We start from the raw sequence: 26,809 nt of genomic DNA on the forward strand, positions 1-26,809 counted from the left end.
CAGCATTTCATTGGTCGGGGTAGCCTTTGTGCGTCGTGATTGGTGAAATGGCATCTAAGGCGGTGAGACGGAAGAAAGAGGTTTGCGGTTGGGAGCAAAGGAAAGGGATTGGCCTTGGAAATGATCACCCCCACCTCCCTTTGCTAGGATTGTTTTAGTTTGTGTCGTCATCCACAGGAAGATAGTTCCTCCTCCCATGTTGCTTTGGGCCTCCGGAGGGTTCTCGCGAGCTGTCCATGTCTGCAAACGACCTGAACAGGTTTTCGAAAGTCACGTGATTGTGCCTTGTCAATCCCACCCTGCCATACAGTGCACTTTTCAACAGAAAGGAGGAAACCATGAAAATGAAGAAAATTTGGCTACCAGTATTTTAAAAAACCCTTAAAATCAGGACAGTAAATAAAGAACAATACTCAGAAGACAGGGGAATTCCAGACAAGAAACAATTAGGGCCAGTTAAAACCTCCCAACAAAGAATGTCCGCCGCCAGGAAACAGCCAGGTTTTGAAGCTGCAAGGCTATTCATTGCTAATCAAGCTGGCCAATTGAAACACTTACACTTGCCTCAGGCAGACAAGAGTCTCCCACCCTGGACATTTGGCAGATATATACACCCCGCTTGCTTAGCTTCCAACACCTAACAACCTCTGAGGATGCCTGCCATAGATGTGGAAGGAACGTCAGGAGAGAATGCTTCTGGAACATGGCCGTACAGCCCAGAAAACACACAGCAACCCAGTGATTCTGACCATGAAGGCCTTAGACATCCTAGGGCCACATTGGCACAATGGGCTAAACCCTTGTGCTGGCTTAACTGCTGATCTGAAGGTCAGCGGTTCAAATCTACGAGACGGGGTGAGCCCCCATCTGTCAGCTCCAGTTTCCATGTAGGGACATGAGAGAAGCCTCCCACAGGATGGTAACACATCTGTGCATCTTCTGGGCAACATCTCTGTAGACAGCCAATTCTCATGCTGGGTATGTTTAGCTTGCAGAAGAGAAGGCTGAGAGGAGACATGATAGCCATATACAAATATGTGAGGGGAAGTCATAGGGAGGAGGGAGCAAGCTTGTTTTCTGCTGCCCTGCAGACTAGGATGCGGAACAATGGCTTCAAACTACAGGAAAGGAGATTCCACCTGAACATCAGGAAGAACTTCAACTGTGAGAGCTGTTCGGCAGTGGAACTCTCTGCCCTGGACTGTGGTGGAGGCTCCTCCTTTGGAGGCTTTTAAGCAGAGGCTGGATGGCCATCTGTCGGGTGTGCTTTGAATGAGATTTCCTGCTTCTTGCAGGGGATGGCTCATGAGGTCTCTTCCAACTCTACGATTCTATGATTCTATGTACCAAAAGCGACTTGCAGTATATTCTCAATTCGCTTCTGACACAATAAAAAGTTACCTCTCTCAGTCCTTAGTAACCAGCTGAGAATTTGACTGCAGTTGTAAAGAATGGGAAACAGACTCCTGTATTCCAAACAATGAAGATGTATAGTATCTTCAGCCCCTCTGCAACTTGGCATATTCTTACAAGAGAAGACTAAACCCACAGCAAAGAGCCATTACATCTAGTCTGCATCAATAGGAGTCTATTGTCAAGATGGAGGGAAGTCATTACCCAACTTTGTTCAGCTTCAGTCAGACTTCGCCTGGAATAACACCATGTCCAATTCTGGGCACCACAATTCAAGAAAGATATCCAGAGAAGGTGATCAAAGCCCTATGAAGAATGGCGGCGGGAACTAGAAAAGAGAAGGCTTAGCAGGGACATGATGGTCATGTTCAAATATTGGAAATGATTTCACATTGAGGAGCAGGCAAGCTTGTTTTCTGCCATTCTGTAGACTAGGACACAGAGCAACAACTTTTTGCTGTTAGTTTTTCAATGAATATTTCAAGTCTCAACCAGCCATAAAAACAAAGTTTCTGGAATATTACAACTACTTTCAAAGTAAGTAATATGCAATTAAACAGGAAATAACACTTTCAAACCTGCATAATTTGTGACAAATAATGATATTGTTCCATAAAGGGTAAGCAGGTAGGATAAATGTGCAAAATTTATTATTTGAGAACACAGAAATGCTGGACCACTCTAACAACTACCAGGCCAGACTACACAGAGAAGCCACTGAAATCCACAAGCATGTAGACAATTTCAATAGAAAGGAGGAAACCATGAAAATAAACAAAATCTGGCTACCAATATTTTAAAAACCTCTAAAATCAGAAGAGTAAATAAAGAGCCACACTCAAAAAGCGGGGGAATCAATCAGGGCCAGCTAACACCTCCAAACAAAGGATCCCCTCAGGCAGCAGGGTTGAAACTGCAAGGCCATTAAATGCTAATCAAGGTGGCAAATTGCAACATTCACACGTGCTTCAAGCAGACAAGAGTTCTTTCTTCCGCCTTGGACATTCCACAGATGTATAAATCTTACTTAGTTTCCAACAGACCCCTCACCTCTGAGGATGCTTACCATAGATGTGGGCATGCTTTTGGAACATGGCCATACAGCCCGGAAAACTCACAACAACCCAATAATAAAGCTGTTCATGGTTATGCCCCCCCCCCCCCCCGCTTCCTGGCACATCATTTCTACATGCCAAGAACCTCTTGGCAGGGCCGGTCCAACAATGAGGCGAATTAAGCGGTCATTTCGGGCGCAAAACATATGGGGGCTCAACCGAGACTGCTTTTTCTGTTGATTTCTTGTAAAACATGATGTTTTGGTGCTTAATTTGTAAAATTTTAGTGTACTTTGATGTTTAATAGGCTTTTCCTTAATCCCTCCTTATTATCCAACATTTTCGCTTATCCAACGCTTTTATTTTTCAGTGATTGGTTTGGGGGGTGCACCAAAATTCTGTTCACCTACACTTGAAAAATACCTAGGGCCGGCTCTGCCAAGAGGCCTCTGGGGAGGTCTAATGGAGGCCCAGTAAGTTTTTATTTATTTTTAAGGCTTTGGGGATGGGAGAGAGGGGTGGGTGACCCGATGCCATCCTTAAAGTTTTTGGGATGGCATGGGGACACCCATCTGGTAAAGCCTGTGTTTTTGGGAGGTGTGGAAGCTTAAGCCCACTTTGGAACAGGTTTTTTTTTTTTTAATCTGGAAGCATCCTTGGATACCACTATTCCAGGTTTTAGTGCTGGGCATCTGTTTCTACCACCCCAAAGCAAATGCCTGCATTCCTATTTTTTAAAAAATATTATGGAAGTATATCCATAATGACCCACACAAACTTAAAAGTACAATGGATGATGTCAGATGTAACGCTGTAAAACCTAGGCGGGATAAAACAATCCAGTAAAACAATATTGATTCACTGGATCTAATAGCTGGATTTAAACCCAGATAGTCATTGAAATGGACAGCTAAACATAAATGTTGGACAAAGAGCGTATAGGAATGTGCTTATAATTTTCCTTCAACTTGCTGAAAATAGGCACTTCTGTACTGAAGTCTAAAGTGGTGTTATCTCTGTAGAACAGGAAGATATTACAATTTTCTAATGGGAAATGACAACTCTTTTCACATTGCAACATAATTTTGAAAGTCTGTGGGTTGAGGCATTATATAGGGCAGTAGAAATCTTTCAGCTTAAGTCTATACGCTACTTGCTGATAGACCTGATATTACCTGTATCCAAACTGGGTTGCTGTAGAGCCCATTGCAAAGATCTGCATATAAAGATTGTTAATTGTGAACCTGTGATCCAAAGATTTCACATACAGTATGTTATACTCCCTGAAATTTTTTCTTTTTGGGACAATATCATGCAATGCCTGATTAATGTCTTGCTTTTTCTGTAAAACTAGTTATGTTATACAATGACTATATGTAATATTCTTAATAACTTAATAAAATGTCAACATAAAGAAGAACAGCACCACATTCTGCAGTCTCCCAACACATTTATTTATTTATTTACAGCATTTATATTCCGCCCTTCTCACCCCGAAGGGGACTCAGGGCGGATCACATTACACATATAGGCAAACATTCAATGCCTTTTAACATAGAACAAAGACAAACAAACATAGGCTCCAAGCCGGGCCTCGAACTCATGACCTCCTGGTCAGAGTGATTCATTGCAGTGATTGATTACAGCTGCTCTCCAGCCTGCGCCACAGCCCAAACCACATTTTGCCCAGTGTGTAGAAAAGGTTATTAGTGAGCACAAGAATCAGCTAAAACAAGAGCCGATTCATTGCTTGCTCCACAGCTATGAGACTTTCTTCTATTTGAATTGTACAAATGAAAATCTTCAAGATGATTTGGAAATTGTCAGTTTTCCTGCTACTTTTCTTTGGAAATGCACGTTAAATAATTTGTAAGATTTACAGCCACTTTCGTCTTGGTAATTGTAAATCTATTTGATATGTCTGTGTCTTCTTTTTCATATCTCTTTCTGGGAGTTTGGTTCATCAATTCACATTTTCATTCAGCTGTTTTTCTGGACGTGCTGCACCTACAAAGTTTGAAGTCTTTGTTTGCATGGCATATGCCGATACTACATTGATATTGCGAAACTGTTTTCAGTCAGAAAATTGCGGAAGTATGTATGTTAAAATGAAACTAGCTGGGAGAAGACAGCTGAACAGTACAAAGAGCTTTTTCTTGTTCATAACCCGTTTCATTTGGGACTGTGGTAAATTTGCTTTTTTTCTGGTGTGCTTCTAGCCAGACAAACACGCTCAGTCAAGAATCTACAGGTAAGTATCAGATGAACAAATGTAATTAGAGATGTTTGACTATATGTGACAGAAATGTCTTCTGTGGTTATATGTTTGTATTTGTGGATTGTCTTGAGAAAGTGGTGGAGAAGGAAGTGCCTTCATCACCACTATATTTACAGACCTACATTCACATTTGGAATTTTCTTCAAGCAGAGGGAACATGACCACCAATATAAAAAAAAAGGTGCTTCCTGCACATTAATGGAGTTCTGTGGTTACAGAATGTTTTTCTTTGCTTTCTTCTCCTTCTGTCTCTGTATATATAGGCAGGGCCGTAGCCAGAAAAAAAAATCTGAGGGGGTTTTGAAAATTTGGGGGGAGGGGAGTTTGACACACACACACACCCCCAGCTACAGACCTGTCAATATCTGCTTGAGATAGTGCCTGGGGGGACTCTTAATTTTTTGCGTCTCATAGACTTAGCATGGGGATTTGGTTAACCAGTTATAATTCATGAGTAAACCAGGTTTTTTTTAAACCTGAAAAAATTTGGGGGTGGTTTGAACCCCTAACTCCCCCCCCCCCCCGCTACAAGCCTGTATATAGGGTGAGGGGGGAGAGAGAGAAGTTCAATATTCAGTGCGCTTAGATCCTTTGGTCAGAGATGGACTCTGACAATAGACTCCTCTCCAAGATATGGAAATTAATTTCTCTTATTTTAAATTACCCCCAATGTAACATGAACAGGATTGCAGTGAGCATTGCTTCTAGTTCAAGGAACTGACACTATTTTGTACCTTGCACAGCAGATTCTATGCATTTAGTTCCTTGAATGTCCTTGAACAAATGGTAAATATCAGAAGCAGCCCAAAATATTTTGATGTCTGAAAGAAAAAATTCAAATGCATCTCTTTCTCTTTCTTTCCCAAATGGAGTAAAAGACACAGTATTCCAGGTGTGGTCTGACCAAAGCAGAATGTTATTTTCCTTGATCTAGATATTATATTCTATGGATAATAATAAAATAATAATAATAATAATAATAATAATAATATACTTTATTTATAGACTGCCCTATCTTCCCAAAGGGACTCAGGGCAGTTTCCAGCCTTTGGCAAGCTTTCAGTGCCCAAAGAAAACCGTACAAAACAGTTTACATCAAGACAAAGCACATCAGACAAAATAAATAATACTAACTGTAACTTAATAAACAAAATGACGACCAACAAAATAAATGAAAGACCAAAAAAACTCTTAAAATACAAAGACCCTGATAAAACACATTAAAAATTAAAAAGATTTAAAACCAAGTACACTGAAACTCCATCATGTGAGGTTCAGGAATCCAATGTCGGGAGTACTAAAAGGGCCAATATGGATGACTTGATCGATATAATGTGCATCAAGCAGAAAGGGGTAGTATGAACACTAAGTTCTTGCAGTCACTATGGTTCTGAGAGGGAGCTGTGGTTTTAAGTTGGTCTGATAAAGACATTTTGATTTTGCAATAATGCATTATTTCTTTGGGCAGAAAACTGGATGGACTATCAAAACAAGGATGGACTATCAAAATTTTTGGTTACACCCCACAGAAGCCCTCTCTGGTACTGAAAATATACTCAATAGTTACAAATTCTCCAGATAAGGAGTTTTTAGGAGTATGTGGCAGCTCCAGTAGTGAGAAGGATTATACCAACTTCTGCTTGGTGCCAGTGCAAAAATGGCGTGGATACAGACCAATATGTTACATTTGATGTACCACTGTTGAGGACTTTCTGGAGTCAACTGGAAGAAACACTCTGTTGAAGATGTGTAAGTAGGTAACTATGGCTAAGAACTCTTTCATGCATCTTGATCTTAAGCTTTTAAGGTCTTTAGCAGTCAAAATTAAACCCTGAGCTGGGCCCAGACAACTGGAAACAAATTGGTGTAGCTCACATTTGCCCATTTGCTTCTGATATTTGCTTCTGATATATAGTAAAATAATTTAGCACAGGCCATATGTTTGCTTTGTTTTGTTTTTTTAGGTGCTACTGGGAAAATGACAGAAGAAGACTTGGACTGTTTGGTTCAGGATTTAATTTATTTTTATACATTCCCATTATTTGAAAAATTTCATCCACTGGGTGAAGAAATTGACATAATCTTTGATTTGACAAGTACTTACACTGATACCTTGCTTTGGAAGAAAGACATCCATAACATTCGTTTTGAACAGCTATCTTTAAAAACCCTCTTAGAGGAACTTAAAAACCCCTGTATCATAGAGGGAGAAGCTGGCAAAGGAAAAACCACTCTTCTCAAGAAGATTGCTTTACTCTGGGCTAAAGGAGATCATCCTTGTTTGTCAAAATTCAAGCTTGTCTTCTTTATCAGCTTGAGTGGTGCACAGGAGGGATTGTATGAAACTGTGTGTGAACAGCTCCTTACAAAGGAATATAGGATATGCAAAAAGGACTTTATGAAGATTTTAGTTTCTCTAAGAGAAAAAGTTCTCTTTCTCTTAGATGGCTATGATGAGTTCAAATCCCAGAACTGCCCAGAAATAGAATCACTGATCAAGGAAAACCATAAATTCAAAAACACAGTCATTGTGACTACGAGAACTGAGACAATTAGTAGTTTGAGGCTTTTTGGGTCATTGATTGTTGAGACAGGAGATCTGACTGTGGAAAGTGCAAAACAGTTAGTTAGAAAGGTACTGAGAACAGAAGAATTAGCTGGTGGTCTTTTGTCACAACTGGAGAAAACAGATTCGACATTCCAGAAACCAGGCTCTCAGACTGACAATCTTATGAAGACCCCCTTATTTGTGGTCATTGCATGTGCTATCCAAATGGGAGAGACCACTTTTAACCCCCACACACAAACTACTCTGTTCTCTACACTACATGACTTGCTGGTGGGGAAAAACAGGTACAAGACCAAAGAACTACGTGATGAACACTTTCGTCTAAGCATAATCCATTGTGGAGATTTAGCCCTAGATGGAATATTTGAGCAGAAATTTAATTTTCAACCTGAGGATATCTCCAGCGTGAAAGAACGAGTCCTGTTAGCTACAGGTCTCATGAACAAATATACAGCACAGAGAATAACACCTGTATATAGATTTTTTCATAAATCTTTCCAAGAATATACAGCGGGCAGGAGACTTGCCAGGTTACTAACATCTCGAAGGAATGAGGAGGTAATCACAGGGTATAGTTACTTACAAAAAATTGACAACATCTCAGATATTATTACGACATACCACAGTTTACTCCTCTACACCTGTGGGTCATCTGCTGAAGCTACTAGAAAGATTATTCAGCACTTATCAATCACTTATCAACAGAGCAGTCATTTCATGTTGCCTCTTTCTCCCACTAGTCTATCATCAGAACTACAATTTACGGCAAATGAATGGAAGGATGAAGAGGAGGAAGGATTAATGACCACTTGGGAAAACTCATTTGTGGAGTGTGTCATTTGCTTCCTTTATGAAAGTACCTCTGAAACTTCAGTGAAAGAGGAGTATGAGGAATTCTTCCAAGGTAAAAACCTATACATCAATACTCAGAACATTCCTACCTATATCTGTGGGTTTTTTGAACATTTTTCTAAGTGTGTGAGTATGCTAGAACTCATCAAATTAGACTTTTTTGGCACCTCTTCATTGGCCAATACAGAAGATGGACATTCTCAAACATCTCCATGGAAAACCGTCATTCCAGAAAAGGCCGTCTCCTTATTCTTCAATTGGGACCAAAAGCTCAATTCTTTAATGATCACACTCAAAGATTTCAACAAATTGGAAAGAGGTGATGTCAAGTATCTGGAAAAAATATGCTGCTCTGCCTCAAATCTCAGGCTCCATATCAGCAAAAGTCCTGGGCTCACAGGAAAGCTGAAGGACGTTCTCAACAGTTGTACGAATCTGCAGGATCTTATTGTGGAGTCCACACCCCTTACGATAGAAGATGAGCAGCAGATAGCAAAAATGGTGGGACTGAAAACTATAAAGCTAAAAGATCTGCAAAATGAAAATCTAGATGGTATGTAGATCAACTTACTTTGACATATTGCATGTACTCTGTAATTCAGTTGCAAGTGTTGCCATTAGACAGCATAGAGGCATCTTGAAAAAATATTTTCCCTTCAAATGGGTAAAACTTAGACTGCATCATAGGTCCACACAGGATATGCCCATCTTTTTCTTCCATTTTTGAAGAAAAATCGACCGAATCTGGAATTTATTATTTATAGTCCCTTCCACACTGCTGTCGATTGAAAAGGCTCCCAACTCACATGAGATAAGGAAAGGATGTAACTTTGCCATCTGCAGTAAAAGCAACAAAATAATTTCATAAAGATTATTTCAAGTGATAGGGTGACAGAATCTCATTTTCTGGATGCATTTATGTTGTAAAATTAATCCAATTTAATACCACTTTAACTGTCATGGCTCAATGCTGTGGGATCCTGAGAGTTGTAGTTTGGTGAGGCACCAACACTCTTTTGCATAGAAAAAGCTAAAGAGCTTATAAAATGACAACTCCAGCGATTCTATAGCATTGCTAGTGGCTTCCCAAACTACAAATATTGAACCATAACAGTTAAAGTGATGTCAAACTACAGTGAAGATACACTCACTATCACCTCTTTCTTCTGATGAATCTAGCAGAACAATGAATCTAGGCCTGGGTTGTTGTGTGTTTTCCAAGCTGTATGGCCATGTTCCAGAAGTATTCTCTCCTGATGTTTCGCCCACATCTATGGCAGGCATCCTCAGAGGTTGTATATGGAGAAACTAAGCAAGGAAGGTTTATATATCTGTGTAAGGTCCAGGGTGGGGGAAAGAATTCTTGTCTATTGGAGGCCAGTGTGAATGTTGTAATTAATCACATTGATTACCATTAAATGGTGTTCCAAGCTTCACATCCTGGCCTGGGGGAATCCTTTGTTCAGAGTTGTTAGCTGCCCCTGATTGATTCATGTCTGGAATTCTTCTTTTTTCAGAGTGTTTGCTCCTTATTTACTGTTCTGATTTTGGAGTTTTTTGAATACTGGTAGCCAGAATTTGTTCATTTTCATTGTTTCCTCCTTCCTGTTGAAATTGTCCACATGCTTGTGGATTTCAATGGCTCCTCTGTGTAGTCTGGCATGATAGTGTCCAGGTTGATACATCAAGTGCTCTGCTAAGGACTTCTCTGGTTGAGTTAGTCTGAAGTGCCTTTCATGTTCCTTGATTTGTGTTTGGCCAATGCTGTGTTTGGTGGTCCCTATGTAGACTTGTCCACAGCTGCATGGTATACGGTAGACTTCTGCAGAGGTGAGAGGATCCCTCTTGTCCTTCGCTGAATGTAGCATTTGTTGGGTTTTCTTAGTAGATCTGTAGATAGTTTGTAGGTTGTGTTTCTTCATCCGTTTGCCTATGCGATCAGTGGTTCCCTTGGGATCAGTGATTCCCTTGTATGGTAAGAACACTTTTCCTCTGGGTGGATCTTTGTCCTTACTCTCACGGCTTGTTCTTGGCCTTACAGTTCTTCTGATGTCCATGGTGGAGTATCCATTGGCCTGGATAGCCCAGTTTAGGTGGTTTAGTTCACCTTGGAGGAGGTGAGGTTTGCAGATTCTTTGTGCACGGTCTATCAGGGCTTGTGGGTGAAATATCAGGAGAGAATACTTCTGGAACATGGCCATTCAGCCCGGAAAATGCACAACAACCCTGTGATTCCAGCCATGAAAGCCTTCGACAACACAAATCTAGGCCTGTTAGAGAAATACAACTTGTCTTTCTCTGATGCACAAGCTGAATACAACTGAAATATTTAGGCAATAAGAAGAGAGGGAAAGAGATGCAGTTTATATCCCTACTGGTACCATATTATATTGCTTTATATAAAGGACTATGATGTGTCACTTAAACCTATTGTGCTCCTTTGTTAGGAGGACTTATTGATGGAATATCTCTCCTTGTCAATGTGGAAAAACTTATCTTTGATAACATCAAGATGAATGAGGCCACTGCTAAAAAATTAGGTAACTTGTTTTTTTGTCTTGAAATATCCTGCTGTTACTCATCTGTGTTCATCATAAAAAGCCTGTTCTAACCCCTATTGCTAATGCCTACTTGAGAGCCTTTCATTCATATTAAAATGTTTCTTCTTTCTTTTTCTTTTCTTTCCTTTTTATCAGCCATTGAACTGGTATTCAGTTGGTCTTCCACCATAATTAGTTGTTATTTTTTGTAGGTGAAGATATTAAACATTTGAAAAAACTCCACTTCCTGCAGCTGAGTCATCTTATGGATATAGGGAATGGAATGACACACATAGCAAAGTCAGTATTCTCCTGCCTTATAGATTTGGACGAAATTCATCTTGTCAATACCTGCCTTTCCGGGGGTGCTCTGGAAATTCTAGGTATTTGCACCACTTAAACTGTGTGTTTTTAATTGTCTGCTGCCAAGAAATGATTATCCTGAACAAGCTACATCCACACATTTGACAATAAGCACAATTCTACATGGCATTTGAAGTTAAGAATATTATAGATCAGTAGGGGGGGAAACCTAAAAATGATCAATGCTGAAGGAAAGATTACAATGTTTTGGGCTGCTTAGCTTAGAAAGAAAACAAGTAATGGGAGGTATGACAGAATTATATAAGGCTAAACATCTTGCCACCAACCACCTGCTTCTGCCTTTGAAACAATGGCAGTGCTGAGCCTGCTCATTTATTGACAAGGTAGAAGCAGGCAGCTAGTGGGCTCCCCAGTGATCTCCCATATACTATAGGTACTGTATTTTTTTTTTCAGTCTCTCGGGTCCTCAGTCTTTTTCTGGCCTCATGTCTCATTCACAACACAAGTAGTGAAGAAATGAAACACAAGGTTCTAGAGCAGTCGTTCCCAACCCATGAGCCGGCGTCTATTGTTAGGTTGCAAGATTTAAAATAAGGTCCACAAGACATGTGGGAAAAATGGCAACTGCACATGAGCAGGGGGTGTGTGCCACCGTTGGATGAGTGCAAGAGAGAGGGAGAGTAGGAAGGAAGGAGACGCCAGCACATTGCCTTTGTCCTCGTCAGCGTTTACTCTTGGTGTCTTTGTGTTTAGGACTGTTCTTGGTATTATTTGGGGTACTGATTCAGAAAATTGCATTGGATAGACCACATCAGCTCTAGATTGTTAAATATGGTTTTCTGTGGACAAGCAGATGACAACTACTGGATGGCATATGTTCTGTATCAGAAACTAGAGCTGATGTGGTCTATCCAATACAATTTTCTGAATCAGCACCCCAAACCAAATCTAAAGTTGACCAAAAAACGATTCAAACCCTTTCAGTACTAAAGTTGGAGAGTGATCCCTGGTCAAAGTGGTCCCTGGTCAAAGAAAGGTTGGAAACCACTGTTCTAGAGAAACATAAGGCTGGAAAGTGACATCAGGATATGTAAAATGGCAGGAGGTGCAGATTTGTGCCAAGGCCTGCATCTGAATTCCCACTATTTCATATATCCATATGATAAAGGAATTCTGGATCTGGAAGAGAGCACAAGGGCGATTCACCCCAATTCCCTACCATGCAGCAATACACAATCAAAGCACTCCTGGCAGATTCCCATCCACTTCAAAACTCCTAGAGGAGGAAACTTTACCACACCCCAAGGCAGTATATTCCACTGTGAAACAGCTCTTCCCATTATGGAGTCATTCTTAATGTTTAGGTGGAATCTCTTTTGCCTGGGCATGGTCGACTGTCTCCGCCGTATGATGGTGAACAATAAACACACTGACAATAACTGTTTTGGGTAAACTGGCCACAACATTTTATTGGTTACAGAATGAAGGGTTGGCTGCCCTGCATGGGTCCCGGATCAAAGATCTGACAGCCCATTGCTGTCTGATCCAAATGAGTCACGGCACAACCGACACCTGACCCGGTAGTCGGTCTCCAGCGCCACCTGGCGGTAGCCAAAATATCTCCTCCCCCCTAATGCCAATGAAAAGGGGGGGGGGTGGAGTATTTTACGAGATCCGAGACCCATGTCACACGCCAACAACAGTTGTGACAAAACAATGCAAAACATGAGAGCCAGCAGGGTGGGCGGGATGGCAAGCTGCAGCCTCTGAATGGCTGCTGTTGAGCCTCTCGGGGGCGGAGCCTGGTGTGGCCCCGCCCACGGAGGGGCGCTGACCAATGGCAGCCCAGGAGTGCTGGCCTGCCATTGGCCAGCGGGTGCTGGCGGCGGGAAACCTTCCCGCCGCGCCGAGGGGGCTCCTGGGAAGAAGAAGCCCCCCCCCGGTCCGCCGCCATGCTGGGAGGGAGGGAGCGCCCTTCCCAGCAATCTGCAGGGCCCGGTGAGTCGGGCCCTGCCCTTTCCTGTAGTTTGAATCCATTGCTCCATGTTCTTGTCTCTGGAGCAGCAAAAAACAAGCTTGCTCCATCTTCCATATTACAGCATTTCAAATTTGTTTGATCTTTTTCTCTGAAATGTATATCCCTCTTTTACTACATTTACCAACGGGTTTAATTGATGCATATTATATTGTATTTGTTTTCTGTTTATGAGTACAAGTTCATCTTGTTTATTTCCCTTCCCTCTGTGCATTAGCACAGAAATATCTAAGGCATTTCAGATAAGAGATTCTCTACTTACATGAAACTGGATAACAACTGAGGCTTTTTATTTAGCTGGTTTATAACCAGGATTCTTTTACTGAAGTAATCCAATTCAGTGGACCCTTTCGAATTTTGTCAGTCTGAGAGAATAGAGAGATATCTAATTTGGTAAAGCATATGTAGACTTCTCCAGCAGTATGCACTGTTTTTAGCCTCACATCTATTGGTGACAGTGTCAATGTTTTCTTTATATGCTGCCTAATATCAGCATGGATGTTGTGCCATAAGAACTCTTTTGCCCTTGAATTGTGACAGAGCCTAAACTACCTGTTTCGCTTAATGCCCAGAATGTTGCTACTCTAGCTCTTTTATCCAGATTTGCCATTTTTGTTTAGTCATTATACAGAACATCTGTATTTCCTAATTTCAGAATCATTTACTCAATTTATAGTGAGTGACTGAATGTTTGGTTGATTTATTTCCATAATAAAATGCAGTCACAATTTAGTCTATCCAATGTAAACACCATGCAGTTAAGGCTTTTCATAGATCCCTGCCTTTAGATCAAGCACTTCCTCATTGCAAACTGAGCTCCTTGGGTTCTATCTTAACTGTAGCCAAATTGAAATTAATAAGTTATTTCCCCTTTAGCAGACTCTCCATGAATTATCTTTCTCTTTCTGTGTATGAAATGGTGATGGTGTACAATTAGAGATTTCTTTGCATTTAAACAATTTGCATTTAAATCAGTAACCAACACCATTTAGAATACAAGCTCTATATTGGGGTAGAGAAACCAACTATCCAGAATTTGTAGGATTGCAACTTACATTAGCCCTAGCTCACATAGGTAGTGGTTAAGGGTAATGGGAGCTGTAGTTCAAAAATCTTAGGAGGGTTACACATTGTTCACTCCTGCTCTTTGTTGCTTTGTTTGGTGATATAGACATTTATTCCATTTAAAATACACATTATATAGACCAATTATCTTTTTAGTGCCATTTTTTAAAGAGTCTGTGTGTTTGGTGTATGTATGAAATAAACACACTCTCAGTATCACTAACAGAGCAAAATAATAGCCCATAGGTTGGAAATGCTCGATATGCATTCCAAATCTCAAGAAAGGGCACACTAGGAATTGCAGTAATTACAGGACCATGGCATTAATTTACTGTGAAAGCAAAGGGATACTAAAAATACTTTTATGATACATGGAAAGAGAAATGGTAGGTGTTCTAGCTGGGTTCAGGAAAGGAAGGGGCAATAGATATCATATTACAAATATAAGTTAGATAATAAAGCATATCAAAGAATTTCAGAAGAAAATTACCTTGTGTAGATCATAAAAATGATGGATCACTTTTAAAGAAATGGGAGCACCACAACACTTCCTTCTACACAGCTGTATAAAATCCAGATTATCTGCCTTGATATTTTGTATTATTTGGCAGTGTAGAAGGGCCCAACACTTGATTGTCCTTATATGTAACCTGTACTCAAGAAAAGAGGCTACTGGGGACAGAGTATGGAGAAATAGAGGGGGGTTGGCAAAGCTGCATTTTATCATACTATCTGATTAACTTGTATGCTGAACATAACATACATAAAGGAGATCTAGGCCCCTTCCACTCAGCCATGTAACCCAGACTATCAAGGCAAATAATCTACAATGTGTACTTTGAACTGGAATATCTGAGTGCGCACTGCCATATAATCCAGTTCAATGTGGATTTTACACAGCTGTGTGGAAAGGGTCAAAGGGCCCTCCCAGACAGGCCCTATATTCCAGGACATGATCCCAGGTTTTCTGCTTTAAACTGGATTATATGAGTCCACACTGTCAGATAATCTGGAATAAACAGAAGACCTGGGATCAGATCCTGGGCTATAGGTCCTGTCTGGAAGGGCCCTTAGACTCATGGCAGGAGTGGTAAGAATTGGAGGAAAGAACATTAAAAAATTAAGATATACAGATGGCACTATACTATTAGCAGAATTTACCCTACTAAGGGACTTGGGCCCCTTCTACACTGCCATATAAAATCCAGATTCTCTGCTTTAAACTGGATTATATGACAGTGTAGACTCTTATAATCCAGTTCAAAGCAGATAATGTGGATTATCTGCTTTGATAATCTGGATTATATGGCAGTGTAGAAGGGGCCTTGGAGGGCTCTCATTCATAGGGCCACCATAGATCAACGTCCACATGCGGACAGTTAACAACAAATGAATAGAGAACTAGAGTATAGTAAAAATAACATCTATAATTTGTTGATACCACATCATATTGCAAAAAAGGGGGAAAGCATCAAGACTTCCATCAGTGTCGTCTTCTTTTTTATTGCTATAAAAATAAGATGTTCTTTTTTGCTTGTTTTACAGTCCAGAATATTTGCAATTTACACAAACTTCATGCACTCAATTTATCTGATAATGTTCTGGGAAAGGATGGAAAAGAAGCTCTTTGTCAATTGGGTAAGAAAGAAATTAAGATATACAGATGGCACTATACTACTAAACTAAGAGAACTTACTAAACTATTTCTTCAAAATGATAAAATGACAATTAAAATCAATTCATATGAGAAATAATGGGGGATGCTTTGACCCAAACTGAAATGTTTTATATGGCTTTAGTGAGGATTACATTCTTAATGATTTTTCAGGAAAATTAACTTAACTGTGTTGTATATATACTTTTATGCATTATTTTTTTAGGAAAACATTTCAAGTTGATCTGCAGGGATAAACCTATTTGTATCAAACATTTTTATATTCAGCAAATGACATTGAGGTTCTTCACTGGAATTGGGAATTTCAGCCTTCAAGATGTTCTTCAATTGCAATGTCTATTTTTCCTTATCATTGGCTATTCTGGCAAAATCAGGTGCAGAAAACTAAGGAAAATGTTCACATATTAACAAAGGAAAATACTTTATCAATATAAACATTGTATATTGATAAAGTTTATGATCGTTTCTTCATATAGCTATTTGCTGTTCCCTCTGACTTTAAAATGCCTCAGGATCATTGGATCTAAATAGCAGACTTTGAATATCATAAAAGACTAGCATTTTTTAGCTGTTTAATCAATTGTAAACTGTACTTTTGCTACCAGAGTAAAAAAGGATGTTGATGGGATCTTTTGTTTCACGTATTCAAAATAACTTGTCTGGTTTGGAGTCTTGAGTACATTGACTTGAATGTATAGAACAGGCTCTCCAGGTGTTTTGGACTTCAGCTCCCATAGCTGTTAGGAATTGTGGGAGTTGAAGTCCAAAACACCTGGGGGGGGGGGAGTTTGCCCATGCCTGGTATAGAAAATAGGTGCTCCCGGTGGCACAGTGGGTTAAACCCTTGTGCCGGCAGGACTGCTGACCGAAAGGTCAGCGGTTCGAATCCGTGGAGAGGGTGAGCTCCTGTCTGTCAGCTCCAGCTTCCCACGCAGGGATATAAGAGAAGCCTCCCACAGGATGGTAAAACATCCAGGCATCCCCTGAGCAATATACTTGCAGATGGCCAATTCTCTCACACCAGAAGCGACTTGCAGTTTCTCGAGTCGCTCGACATGAAAAAATCTCTCTCTACGCTGTCAGACAGCACAATGCCTTTGGAAAGTGCTGGACAAAGTTTTTCACAGTTACTTTATTGCAGGTTATTTTCAGTGCAAGATTGTAGCTACTGAACTAGGAACCTTCTAGTCCAGTGGTTCTCAACCTGTGGTCCCCAGATGTTTTTGGCCTTCAACTCCCAGAAATCCTAATAGCTGGTGAACTGGCTGGGATTTCTGGGAGTTGTAAGCCAAAAACATCTGGGGATCCCAGGTTGAAAACCACTGTTCTAGTCAATATGGTCTCCCACTAGTGGTTCGTCTACACTGAAGTTTGATACCAGTTTAACTGGCATGGTCCAGTGCTATGGAATCCTGGAAGTTGAGGTTTGGTGAGGTACTTGCACTCTTTGGCAGAGAATGCTAAATCTCACATAAAACTACAGTTCCCATGATTTTGTACATTGTGCCATGGCAGTTAAACTGGTGTCAAACGGCATTAATTTTACAAATGTGTTGACTGACAGTTGAAAGAGAGCAGACAGGAGACTATTTGTATTTCCTGGGGGAGTGAGTTGCACAACATGGGATCAGGAACCAAGAATGTTCTCTCCAACACTCAGGCTGGGTCACTGTTGCTCAGAGATAAGTTCTTGATCTATGCAGATTTGGAAGGATCTCTCTGGACTCCTTAATGTATCTGTGATTCTGGCAGGACAAAGAAAAAGCCCTTCTCGAAATATGTTAAAAGTTGGAAACACTTCTTAGAAACACTTCTAACCATGACCTGAAACATTAAAATAATGACAAATCATGGTTTCTCTTGAATGCTGAAATCAAGTAACCATACTGTCACTAAATTTGAAAGGTGTTATCTTTCATATATTTTAGTATGATAAGTTAGCATTATTTGTCACTATTTTTCAGTTGACAAGTTAAGTGTTCTACCAAAGATGAAAGTACTGATGTTCCCCTCGATGGATGGAGGGAATGTTTGTCTTACTAAACTTCAACAGCTAGAATGCATACCACAGCTAACAAAACTTGGGCTGAAGAAATGGACCATCACAGACTCTGAGGCTGAAGTTCTTGGTAAGTCCAGTAATACTACAGGCACACAAAGACAATATTTACAGAAGCTAATGGAATAACATACTGGGTTAGGGCAAATATTCTGACCCACAAAGCTGACTAGCTGCTGATATTTGGGTGTATAAATATTTCTATAAAACTTACTAGGTGGCAAGATTGGATTTCCTCTAATTTTCTTTTTGCATGCTAGGATAGGGCAGAGAGGATAGTTCCAAGTGCCAGTTTTCAAAACCCAAGCTATACCAGCTCCCCAAATTGATTTTTTAAAAAAAGATAAAATCTCAACATTACTTGACTAGACATCTGCTTTTGCTCTGAAGCTGCCCCTGTAGGCTTCCAGAAATGAGAAGTGAGGTTTTTGTCCTAGAACTTTTTTTCAACTATGAATTCATCAGAGGCAGAGGCTTGTGAAGGCTGCATGCACCCTGCATACCTCACTTCGCTATCCCCTATAGAAGAATATCTCACAGAAATTAATTTTCATTGGTGGATTCCAGTTGTGTAACTATATTTCTATAGACTAGTAATGACAATGTACCAAAACAGAATACAAATAAATAACACACAGTAAGTTCAAGCCCAACAGAATTCATACCGAATATGAAAATGTCAGAGAATTCCCTTTCCTCAGTGGAACCTGAGTAATGAGATATTTTTATAGATTTTCCTAGGAATGTTGCTTATAGATGGTGTCACCACTTATAAGGTCTTGCTCCCAACATTTAAAAAAAACCACCTTGAATTCAAAGGGTCAGAATCATTTTCTGTGCTACCAGGAAGCTCTTGTAAGGGAAAATATTTTTGGAGGGGGAGGCGAAACTGAAGTATTTCTTAAAATGTTATATTTTGTGAATGTTTTTTGCAGAATATGACCCCTGGTTTTACCTTCTTTTTGAAACTATTTTATTATGAGCCATTTTGTATTCCATTGCACACAGTTAAACTTGTCTATTACATGCTATTTTAAGCACTTATTTTTCCCCTTAAATGGGCAAACGTAAGAAGTATCTTAAAGATCTTTGCATTTAGATAGACTTTAAGCAACAAGCTGTTGTCGTCCCACCAATCTGTTTTGAAATAATGTTTAAGCCAGTTATTAGCATCTTCGTGTTTTAATATTTTAATTTAACGGTGTTTTGATATGTTGCACCTGGCTTTTTAAGAAACATTGTATTGTGCGCCACTTTGGCACAAGTTTTTTTCCTTCTTTGGGGGAAAGTCAGGGATACAAAGAGGAAAAAGAATATGAAAACATGTCTTATGCTATTTCTCTAGGTTCACTTCTTGTGAAGACATCCCTGAGATACCTCCAGCATCTGGACCTGGCGGACAACTGCATGACGAGTCACGGGTGGTTTACCATCCTAGGACCTTTATCCAATCTCAAGAAGCTGGCAGTTCTGGATTTCAGCCAACAGCAAAGCTTTTTGCCTTCTGCCCAATTAGTCTTGGAACTGGCCCGATTGATAACAAAGTTGGCATGTTTACAAAAGATTTATTTAACTGGCTGGCAATTTGATACTCATGATCTCCGAGAAATTAACAAAGCAAAGCAAAGTCATAGAAATGAGCTGCAATTAATCATTTCTTAAACAAGAACAGTTTGGGGCACAAGGTTTCTTGCATTGCCACATCCACACTAAGTGCCAAGTAGTTTTGCAGACAGGGCAAAATTATTGGAAGGTTGTGGTGTTGGTTGCGGTAACTCTCAGAGCTGTTGCTTTACAAAAATATATCTACACAACTTTCCTGTCATTTCAGACTCTTTTGTGACAATTCCTAGCAAAGTAACAAAATTTTATTGCCCTTTTCAACTTGATTTCTTTCTAATTTCAGGACATACAAGAGTTTTAAAAATCCTCATTTCTCTTCTCATCTATTCTTTTTATTAAAAGCATTATAGTGCTATTCTCTACTGTACTCATACTGTTTATATTGTTCTGAAAGAACCCTCAGCTACATTCTAATTGCTACTCACATGTTAAATGGAGACAGAGTATTGATTTCCAGAGTGAGGAATAGTGATATTTTTATCATAGGCCAACACAGACTTCTTCTCAGTCTTCTTCCCGTATCTTTGAAGAAAGCTTACCTGATTCTGGGATTGTTACTGATTGGTTTAAAATCCATTTCACTTTAAAGTTCAGTTGAAAATGCTTTAATGTTAAACGTTTTAATGTTTTAATGTCTGATGATTTATATAGTTTTTAATTAGCTTATTTATGTTTATATGTATTGATTTTAGACTTGTAATGTTTTCTTTTATATGGTTGTAAGGCATTTCATCTTTGCCATTTACTATGTTGTTAAACTGCTTTGAGTCCCCCTAGGGGTGAGAAAAGCGGTATATAAATAAAATAATAAATAAAAAATACATAAATGTCCCAATTTACACAAGAGCAACAAAAATTAATCCCTCCTGCCTTCTGGCTGGAGATCTGAAAGATAAAATAGAAAAGGGAAAGGATAAGGGCAAAGGAAAACAAACAGCAGCACAGTTATTAATAGCAGCCTGTATTTCACTAGCTAAATATTGACAAACCCCATATATAGCATCAAAAGACCAGCTGAAACAACAGTTATGGTGCTCTTTTCTTATAAATAAAGCTTCTGACTATAAGAAAATAAAGAATGTGCATTTATTTTCTTACAAAGTAAGACGAAGGTGTGATCTTGGCTCTATTATCTCTGAGATGAATTTATTATTGTAGGTGTACTGTTGTACTGTTGCTGCCAAAACAGACAGGATGAAAGTATCAATAAATGCCTTTTTTATTGTGCTGAGGGCAACAAACCTGAAAAGATAGGTCAGAATTACAGATGCTGAACTGAACCAAGAAACAGCCTTCAAAAAAGGTTATCTGAATCCTCTGAACACAAGAATGAAGTGCCAGATCTTAGCTGCAGAGTAGGAAGTGGGGAGAGATTTGCATTACAATCATGAGTGGAGAAGGAAGGGTTAAAACAAGCAAGGGGAATCTTGTGCTCAGTCCCAATTCTGTCCTCTAGGATTGCCCGGATGGCCTTGTCCCATGACAATATCGTAACTTTCCAGCATTTGTCCATGTAATTTTAAAAGGCTGAAATTCTCCTCAGGCTTAGTTTGTGGCAATAACAGAATTATGGCAAAATGTGCTGGTATTTTGATTCCAAACTTTTCCTTTTGACCACTTGTGGAATTCAGTCGTTGGGAAAGCGTACTGTTATAAAAAAGAGGAGCAGTCAGTGTTGGCATAGATGTCAACAGAAAGGGCAGTTTATGCACATGATGTGGGAATGTGAACAGGTACAATACTTCTGGCAGACTATACAAAATGTGTCAAACCAAATACAGTAGAGTCTCACTTATCCAACACTCGCTTATCCAACGTTCTGGATTATCCAATGCATTTTTGTAGTCAATGTTTTCAATACATCGTGATATTTTGGTGCTAAATTCGTAAATACAGTAATTACTACATAGCATTACTCCATATTGAACTACCTTTTCTGTTAAATTTGTTGTATAACATGATGTTTTGGTGCTTAATTTGTAAAACCATAGCCTAATTTGATGTGTAATAGGCTTTTCCTTAATCCCTCCTTATTATCCAACATATTTGCTTATCCAACGTTCTGCCAGCCCGTTTATGTTGGATAAGTGAGACTCTACTGTATTAGGAACTGATTGGGTGATAACCAAAGAAATGGCCATCTTAGTACAAAGAGAGAGAATGGAAAATTACAGGGAAATAAAGGAAGCAATAATTGAGTGCACATAAGCGGTTGGAATGGTAAGACAAATCAAAGTGGACAGTAAACAAATGGTTTCAGTTTATGGTGGATCAAATGGAATTCGAAATTATGGATGTAAAATTAAATAACTCAAAAGATAATGAAAACAGAATGTAAGAAGTTGAAGAAAGATGGGACTGGGCCAAGAATTACATTATGAATAAGTCTAGTGATCAGGCCATAAGAAATGGAATACAAATGTTATATAGTATCTAAATCTATAAGGATTGTCTCAGAAAGGATTAATATGTAAAAGAAAATAATCCTCGTGATGGTGGGAATTGTAAATGTTGTGTATGTGTATGTCCTAAAAATATATCAGTCATTGGGAAAGGATGAAAAGAATATTCAGAAATTATTTTTAAATACATTTTAGTACTCATTTCCCATCTTGTAGATCTACTTGCACATTGCACTCTGTTTACAAATTTAAGTCTCCTGGGAAGAAATGATTTTGAAATTATTTTTAGATCTTCTGTCAGTTACGAAGTTCTGCCTTTGACTGGAGAAAAGCAGCTTTGGGGTTAGTTTTAGTTGGACTGTTTCCCACAAGTGTAATAAAAGTGTTCTTAACACTGCTTAGAAGCTTGTTAAGGCGATTAGAAGAAGGATTCCAATAGCTGCACTAGATGGCTATCCAATAAATGTCTAATCTTCTTTTTGAGAGAAAGGGGATTGTTGGGAAAGCTACCCTTCAGTATAAATCCCAAACAGTAGCAATTGTTACTTTTCAGGAGCTTACTGATATTACTCAGCTCTTTGCTCATTAAAATTCTTACCCAGAAAAGTCATTTCACCCTGGCCTTGACCTTGCCTCATATGATTCCTGCAGTTTCACTGAATGAGTGCTGGCTTGGAATGTGTACAATGTGTGGTGCTGACCACCATCTCCACTTCCTGGGTGGGCAAATGACATGTAAGAGGAATGTTAACTATCTTCACATTTCAACCAGATAGCATGTAAACCAGATCTTCAAAAAAGTTCTTGCCAGAACTACATGCTGGCCATGCTGGCTCGGGAACTCTGGAAGTTTTAAAAATTGCTTCATCTGCATTGCTGAAAACAAATCCATATCCACCTCAATTCCCGTGCTTTTGTGACAATTTTAACAGTGAAAGCTATTTAAAGGCTTTAATGCAATTTTAAAAACTCACTTCACAATTTCCAGAATTTTTTTTTATTATACAGTAGAGTCTCACTTATCCAAGACTCGCTTATCCAAGGTTTTGGATTATCCAAGGCATTTTGTAGTCAATGTTTTCAATACATTGTGATATTTTGGTGCCAAATTCGTAAATACAGTAATTAAAACATAACATTATTGTGTATTGAACTACTTTTTCTGTCAAATTTTTTGTATAACATGATGTTTTGGTGCTTAATTTGTAAAATCATAACCTAATTAGATGTTTAATAGGCTTTTCCTTATCCCTCCTTATTATCCAAGATATTTGCTTATCCAAGGTTCTGCCGGCCTGTTTAGCTTGGATAAGTGAGACTCTACTGTATGTCTTGTATCTGGATCACTATGGCATGGGGAGTGAGTAATTGGAGGGCAGGACTGATTGGTTGGTGGCATCCTCCATCCAGCAAGCATAACTATTTTTTAAAAATGATTACCATAAGTCAGATTATCTGTTTGCCAGGATATGTGTTTAATATTTTATAAAATATTTACTTATTTATTATTTACTAGCTTGGAGACCCGGCGATGCCCGGGTCATTTGAGAAAGGCATTGTTTGCCTGTGTTCCAAGTGTAGCCTCTATCCAATGTCAGCTGGGTTCAATGGGTGCGGGTGAGCTCCAACTCCCATATGCAAGTCCCATCGTCCAGTGTCCATCCCCCTCCAAACAGAGCCAGTATGTAGAATAGGTCATGAGGGCTCCATGTACCATGTTTGGTCTTGATCAGTCATTTGTGTGGGTCGCGGTGCTCTCAGGAAGTGAGTGAAGGTATTGGAAGTCCCATCGTCCATGGTCCATCATCCTCCAAACTGCACCTGGGTGTAGAGTGAGTCATGGGTGTTCTCTGTTTGAAGTTTGGTCTTGATGAGACATTGATGGGGGTGACAGTGGTCTCAGGAAGTGAATGAATATACTGTAAGTCCCATCATCCAAGGTCCAAGCTCTTTCAAATCTCACCAAGATGTAGAGTGGGCCATGGTGGCTCTATGTGCCAAGTTTGGTCTTGATCAGTCATTGGTGGGGGTCACAGTAGTCCCAGGAAGTGACTGAAGATATTGTTAAGTCCCCTCATCCACGGTCCCTCTTCCCCCAAACTGCACCAGGATGTAAAGTGGGCTACCCTGCACCTGCGTGTCAAGTTTGATACAGTTTTGTCATTCATGGGCATCACAGTGGTTTGTGGGAGGTGAATTGGATGAAGGTACTGCAAATCCCATAATCCTTGGTCCACCCTCCGTCAAACTGCTGCAGCATGTGAAGTGTGTCATTTGGGATATGTGTGCCTGGTTTGGTTCAGTTGTGTGATATAGATTTATATCTACTATTGTCGAAGGCTTTCACGGCTTGAATCACTGGCTTTCTGTGAGTTTTCTGGGCTGTATGGCCATGTTCCAGAATCATTCTCTCCTAAAATCCACAAGCATGCATGCAGACAATTTCAACAGAAAGGAGGAAAGCATGGAAATGAACAAAATCAGGCTACCAGTATTTAAAAAAGCTCTAAAATCAGGCTAGTAAATAAAGAACAACACTCGGAAAACAGGGGAAACAATCACTAGTTCTGCCCTCTTATCTCAGCTTCTTGTGCAACACACATACTGTTCTGTCTCAACCCACAGAAAAACTTTACAGGGGAAAAGTATGGGCAGGACTTATCAACAGTAAGAAGGAGATGGGATAATGTTCTTGTGCCTAGATTAAGTATTTTTTTTATTCTTACATACTTGTGATATTTTCCTTCCTTAACTAAGTTTATATAATAACAAAAGCAAGGGATAATGAATAAAAATTTATTTTAAAACAGATAAGTAGTCAAATATGTTTAAAGGTACTGTCCAAAGTAAACATGTCACTTTTAGCAGCCAACTGACCACCAGGTGTCACCATTTCTCTATATCATTTCAGGAAAATGGAAACTGGAGAACTTCTGGTAATCCTGCTTGCCCACTGGTGTCTGATGTCTGATTCAATATACAGTAGAGTCTCACTTATCCGACATAAACGGGCTGGCAGAATGTTGGATAAGCGAATATGTTGGATAATAAGGAGGGATAAAAAGGAAAAGCCTATTAAACATCAAATTAGGTTATGATTTTACAAATTAAGCACCAAAACATCATGTTATAAAACAAATTTGACAGAAAAAGTAGTTCAATATGCAGTAATACTATGTAGTAATTACTGTATTAACGAATTTAGCACCAAAATATCACGATGTATTGAAAACATTGACTACAAAAATGCTTTGGATAATCCAGAAGGTTGGATAAGCAAGTGTTGGATAAGTGAGACTCTACTGTAGTTGGTATTCAGATATTATATGCACTTTGCTGTACTCCCAACCTGCCAAACAATTAGCAATGTAGAAGGTAGATGAAAGCCTCAAAAATGCTACCAGAAGGTACCATATGTTGTATTAAATAAGGGAATGCAGCACAGAGGGCTGTTTTATTAAAGCCATTCTTTATTAACTCCACTGGCAGCCTCTTGAGGAGGCAAAAAAGACACAGATGGAAGTTATACCTTTGCTTAATTTCAATCTTTCTACTTCAGTGTTATTTATAAAAACTGGACAGGCCTCCCTTGTGTTGGAAATAGCAACCTGCCTAGCCTTCACTATTTGTTTGTTAATATACTATTTGCTAACCTGTATTATATGTGTATGTTGATTTGCCAGTTTGACTGACCTTTTTGGTGTGGGAGGGGCTACAGTCATGTGATTGTACTGAGCATGTTCAGACTCAAGACTCCATTTTGTTATCAGTATGCTTTTTGACTTCAGTGGAAGCATATGTCATTTGGACTTATGCAGGAACAGTTTACTATATACTTGCTTTGAGAAGCAGTGAGTACAATTATATTTTGGACTATGGACTATCGATTAAGAATGATAACCTGTGTTCTTAACACAGATAAACAACATCCTATCTATAGCTGAACTTTAATAAGAAATGTGCCTGTATGGTGAATTAATACAAGATGTTTGTGAGTAAACAAGGTATGTTATTTTTCAAAGAAGACGTTATTTATCTCTGAGTGCATATTTTAAACTAAGAGGTTTCAAATGAGAGTATATGTTTGGGCAACTGCAATTGTAACTTCAAAGAAACATTTCAAAACTCTGCTAGCCAAATATATATTTTATGTAGTAGCATGTCTTTGTTTGTTGGAGGTCCAAAGACATGGTTCTTCAGTTTAATAGCTGAGTTGCCTGTTACCATTACATGAATGCTTGTGAATATCACTTGTTCAGAGGGTTGACTTCTAACAAGGTCATGCCTTTCCTTGACTAGTGGTTTTCAAAAGGTGGTCTTCAGATGTTAATGGAGATTCGCATTTGCCAAATGGATGGGACATCATTTTTCCTTTTCAAAAAGGTTATAATTCCCCCCCAAAACCTTGAATCATAAATGGATATCCAATTTGGCAATAGCACCGCTTAAAAGAACCAATATTTTTGAGGGCTATTACCTTACAGTTGCAGGTGAAGAAAGAGGAAAAGCGTCTCTCCCTGTGAGAATGGAGCACAGTGTGATATAAATGAGAAACGGAAGTGCTCCACCTGAAAGATGTAGATGTTTGGTTGCAATTCCAAACACAGTAGAAAGTGGATACACCAGCAGTGGCAAATGGAGGAATCCCCCAGTCTGGATGTACCCTTTACCTCTTTCTAGAATTTCTACATACTACCACTGTGTAACTGAAATCTGAAATATCTACCTGAATTAAAAGCTCTCAGTTGTTGGTGAAAAGACAGCAGAGAGAGAGGGCCAACCATGGTTCTTGTGCCTCACTAGCATCTCAGAACTCCTTCCCTTAGTGTGGTTGCCTGGATTTTAAAGTAGCTTTAGAGGTAATGGTACCATCACAATTATAAATGTGAATACCAGGAGTTATGAACTTACTTGTCACA

At 39.3% G+C, this 26,809-nt stretch overlaps 1 protein-coding gene across 5 annotated transcripts; it reads left to right on the forward strand.

Moving 5' to 3' along the window:
• Positions 1 to 62: 62 nt before the first annotated feature.
• nlrc4 (NLR family CARD domain containing 4) lies at positions 63 to 20,593 on the forward strand. Of its 5 annotated transcripts, none has more exons than XM_016990626.2 (8): positions 2,592 to 4,719; positions 6,215 to 6,499; positions 6,711 to 8,720; positions 10,615 to 10,707; positions 10,920 to 11,090; positions 15,677 to 15,769; positions 17,771 to 17,935; positions 19,211 to 20,593. In XM_016990626.2, the coding sequence occupies exons 3-8, from the start codon at positions 6,725 to 6,727 to the stop codon at positions 19,525 to 19,527; spliced, it is 2,835 nt and encodes a 944-aa protein (XP_016846115.2). In that variant the 5' UTR covers positions 2,592 to 4,719; positions 6,215 to 6,499; positions 6,711 to 6,724; the 3' UTR covers positions 19,528 to 20,593. The 5 variants fall into 5 exon arrangements, with proteins under 5 accessions (XP_016846116.2, XP_016846115.2, XP_008123696.2 ...); XM_008125489.3 differs by having other exon boundaries at positions 6,215 to 6,495; XM_016990625.2 differs by having other exon boundaries at positions 2,593 to 4,719; positions 6,215 to 6,503.
• Positions 20,594 to 26,809: the final 6,216 nt, after the last annotated feature.

The sequence above is a fragment of the Anolis carolinensis genome, chromosome 1, assembly GCF_035594765.1.
Source record: "Anolis carolinensis isolate JA03-04 chromosome 1, rAnoCar3.1.pri, whole genome shotgun sequence".
Lineage (NCBI taxonomy): Eukaryota > Metazoa > Chordata > Lepidosauria > Squamata > Dactyloidae > Anolis > Anolis carolinensis.

What these genes read in the sequence shown, in the direction of transcription:
- nlrc4 (XM_008125489.3), top strand. An exon ending in GCAAAATGAAAATCTAGATG is followed by an intron (nt 8,721 to 10,614) that starts GTATGTAGATCA and finishes CTCCTTTGTTAG; the next exon opens with GAGGACTTATTGATGGAATA. An exon ending in GGCCACTGCTAAAAAATTAG is followed by an intron (nt 10,708 to 10,919) that starts GTAACTTGTTTT and finishes TATTTTTTGTAG; the next exon opens with GTGAAGATATTAAACATTTG.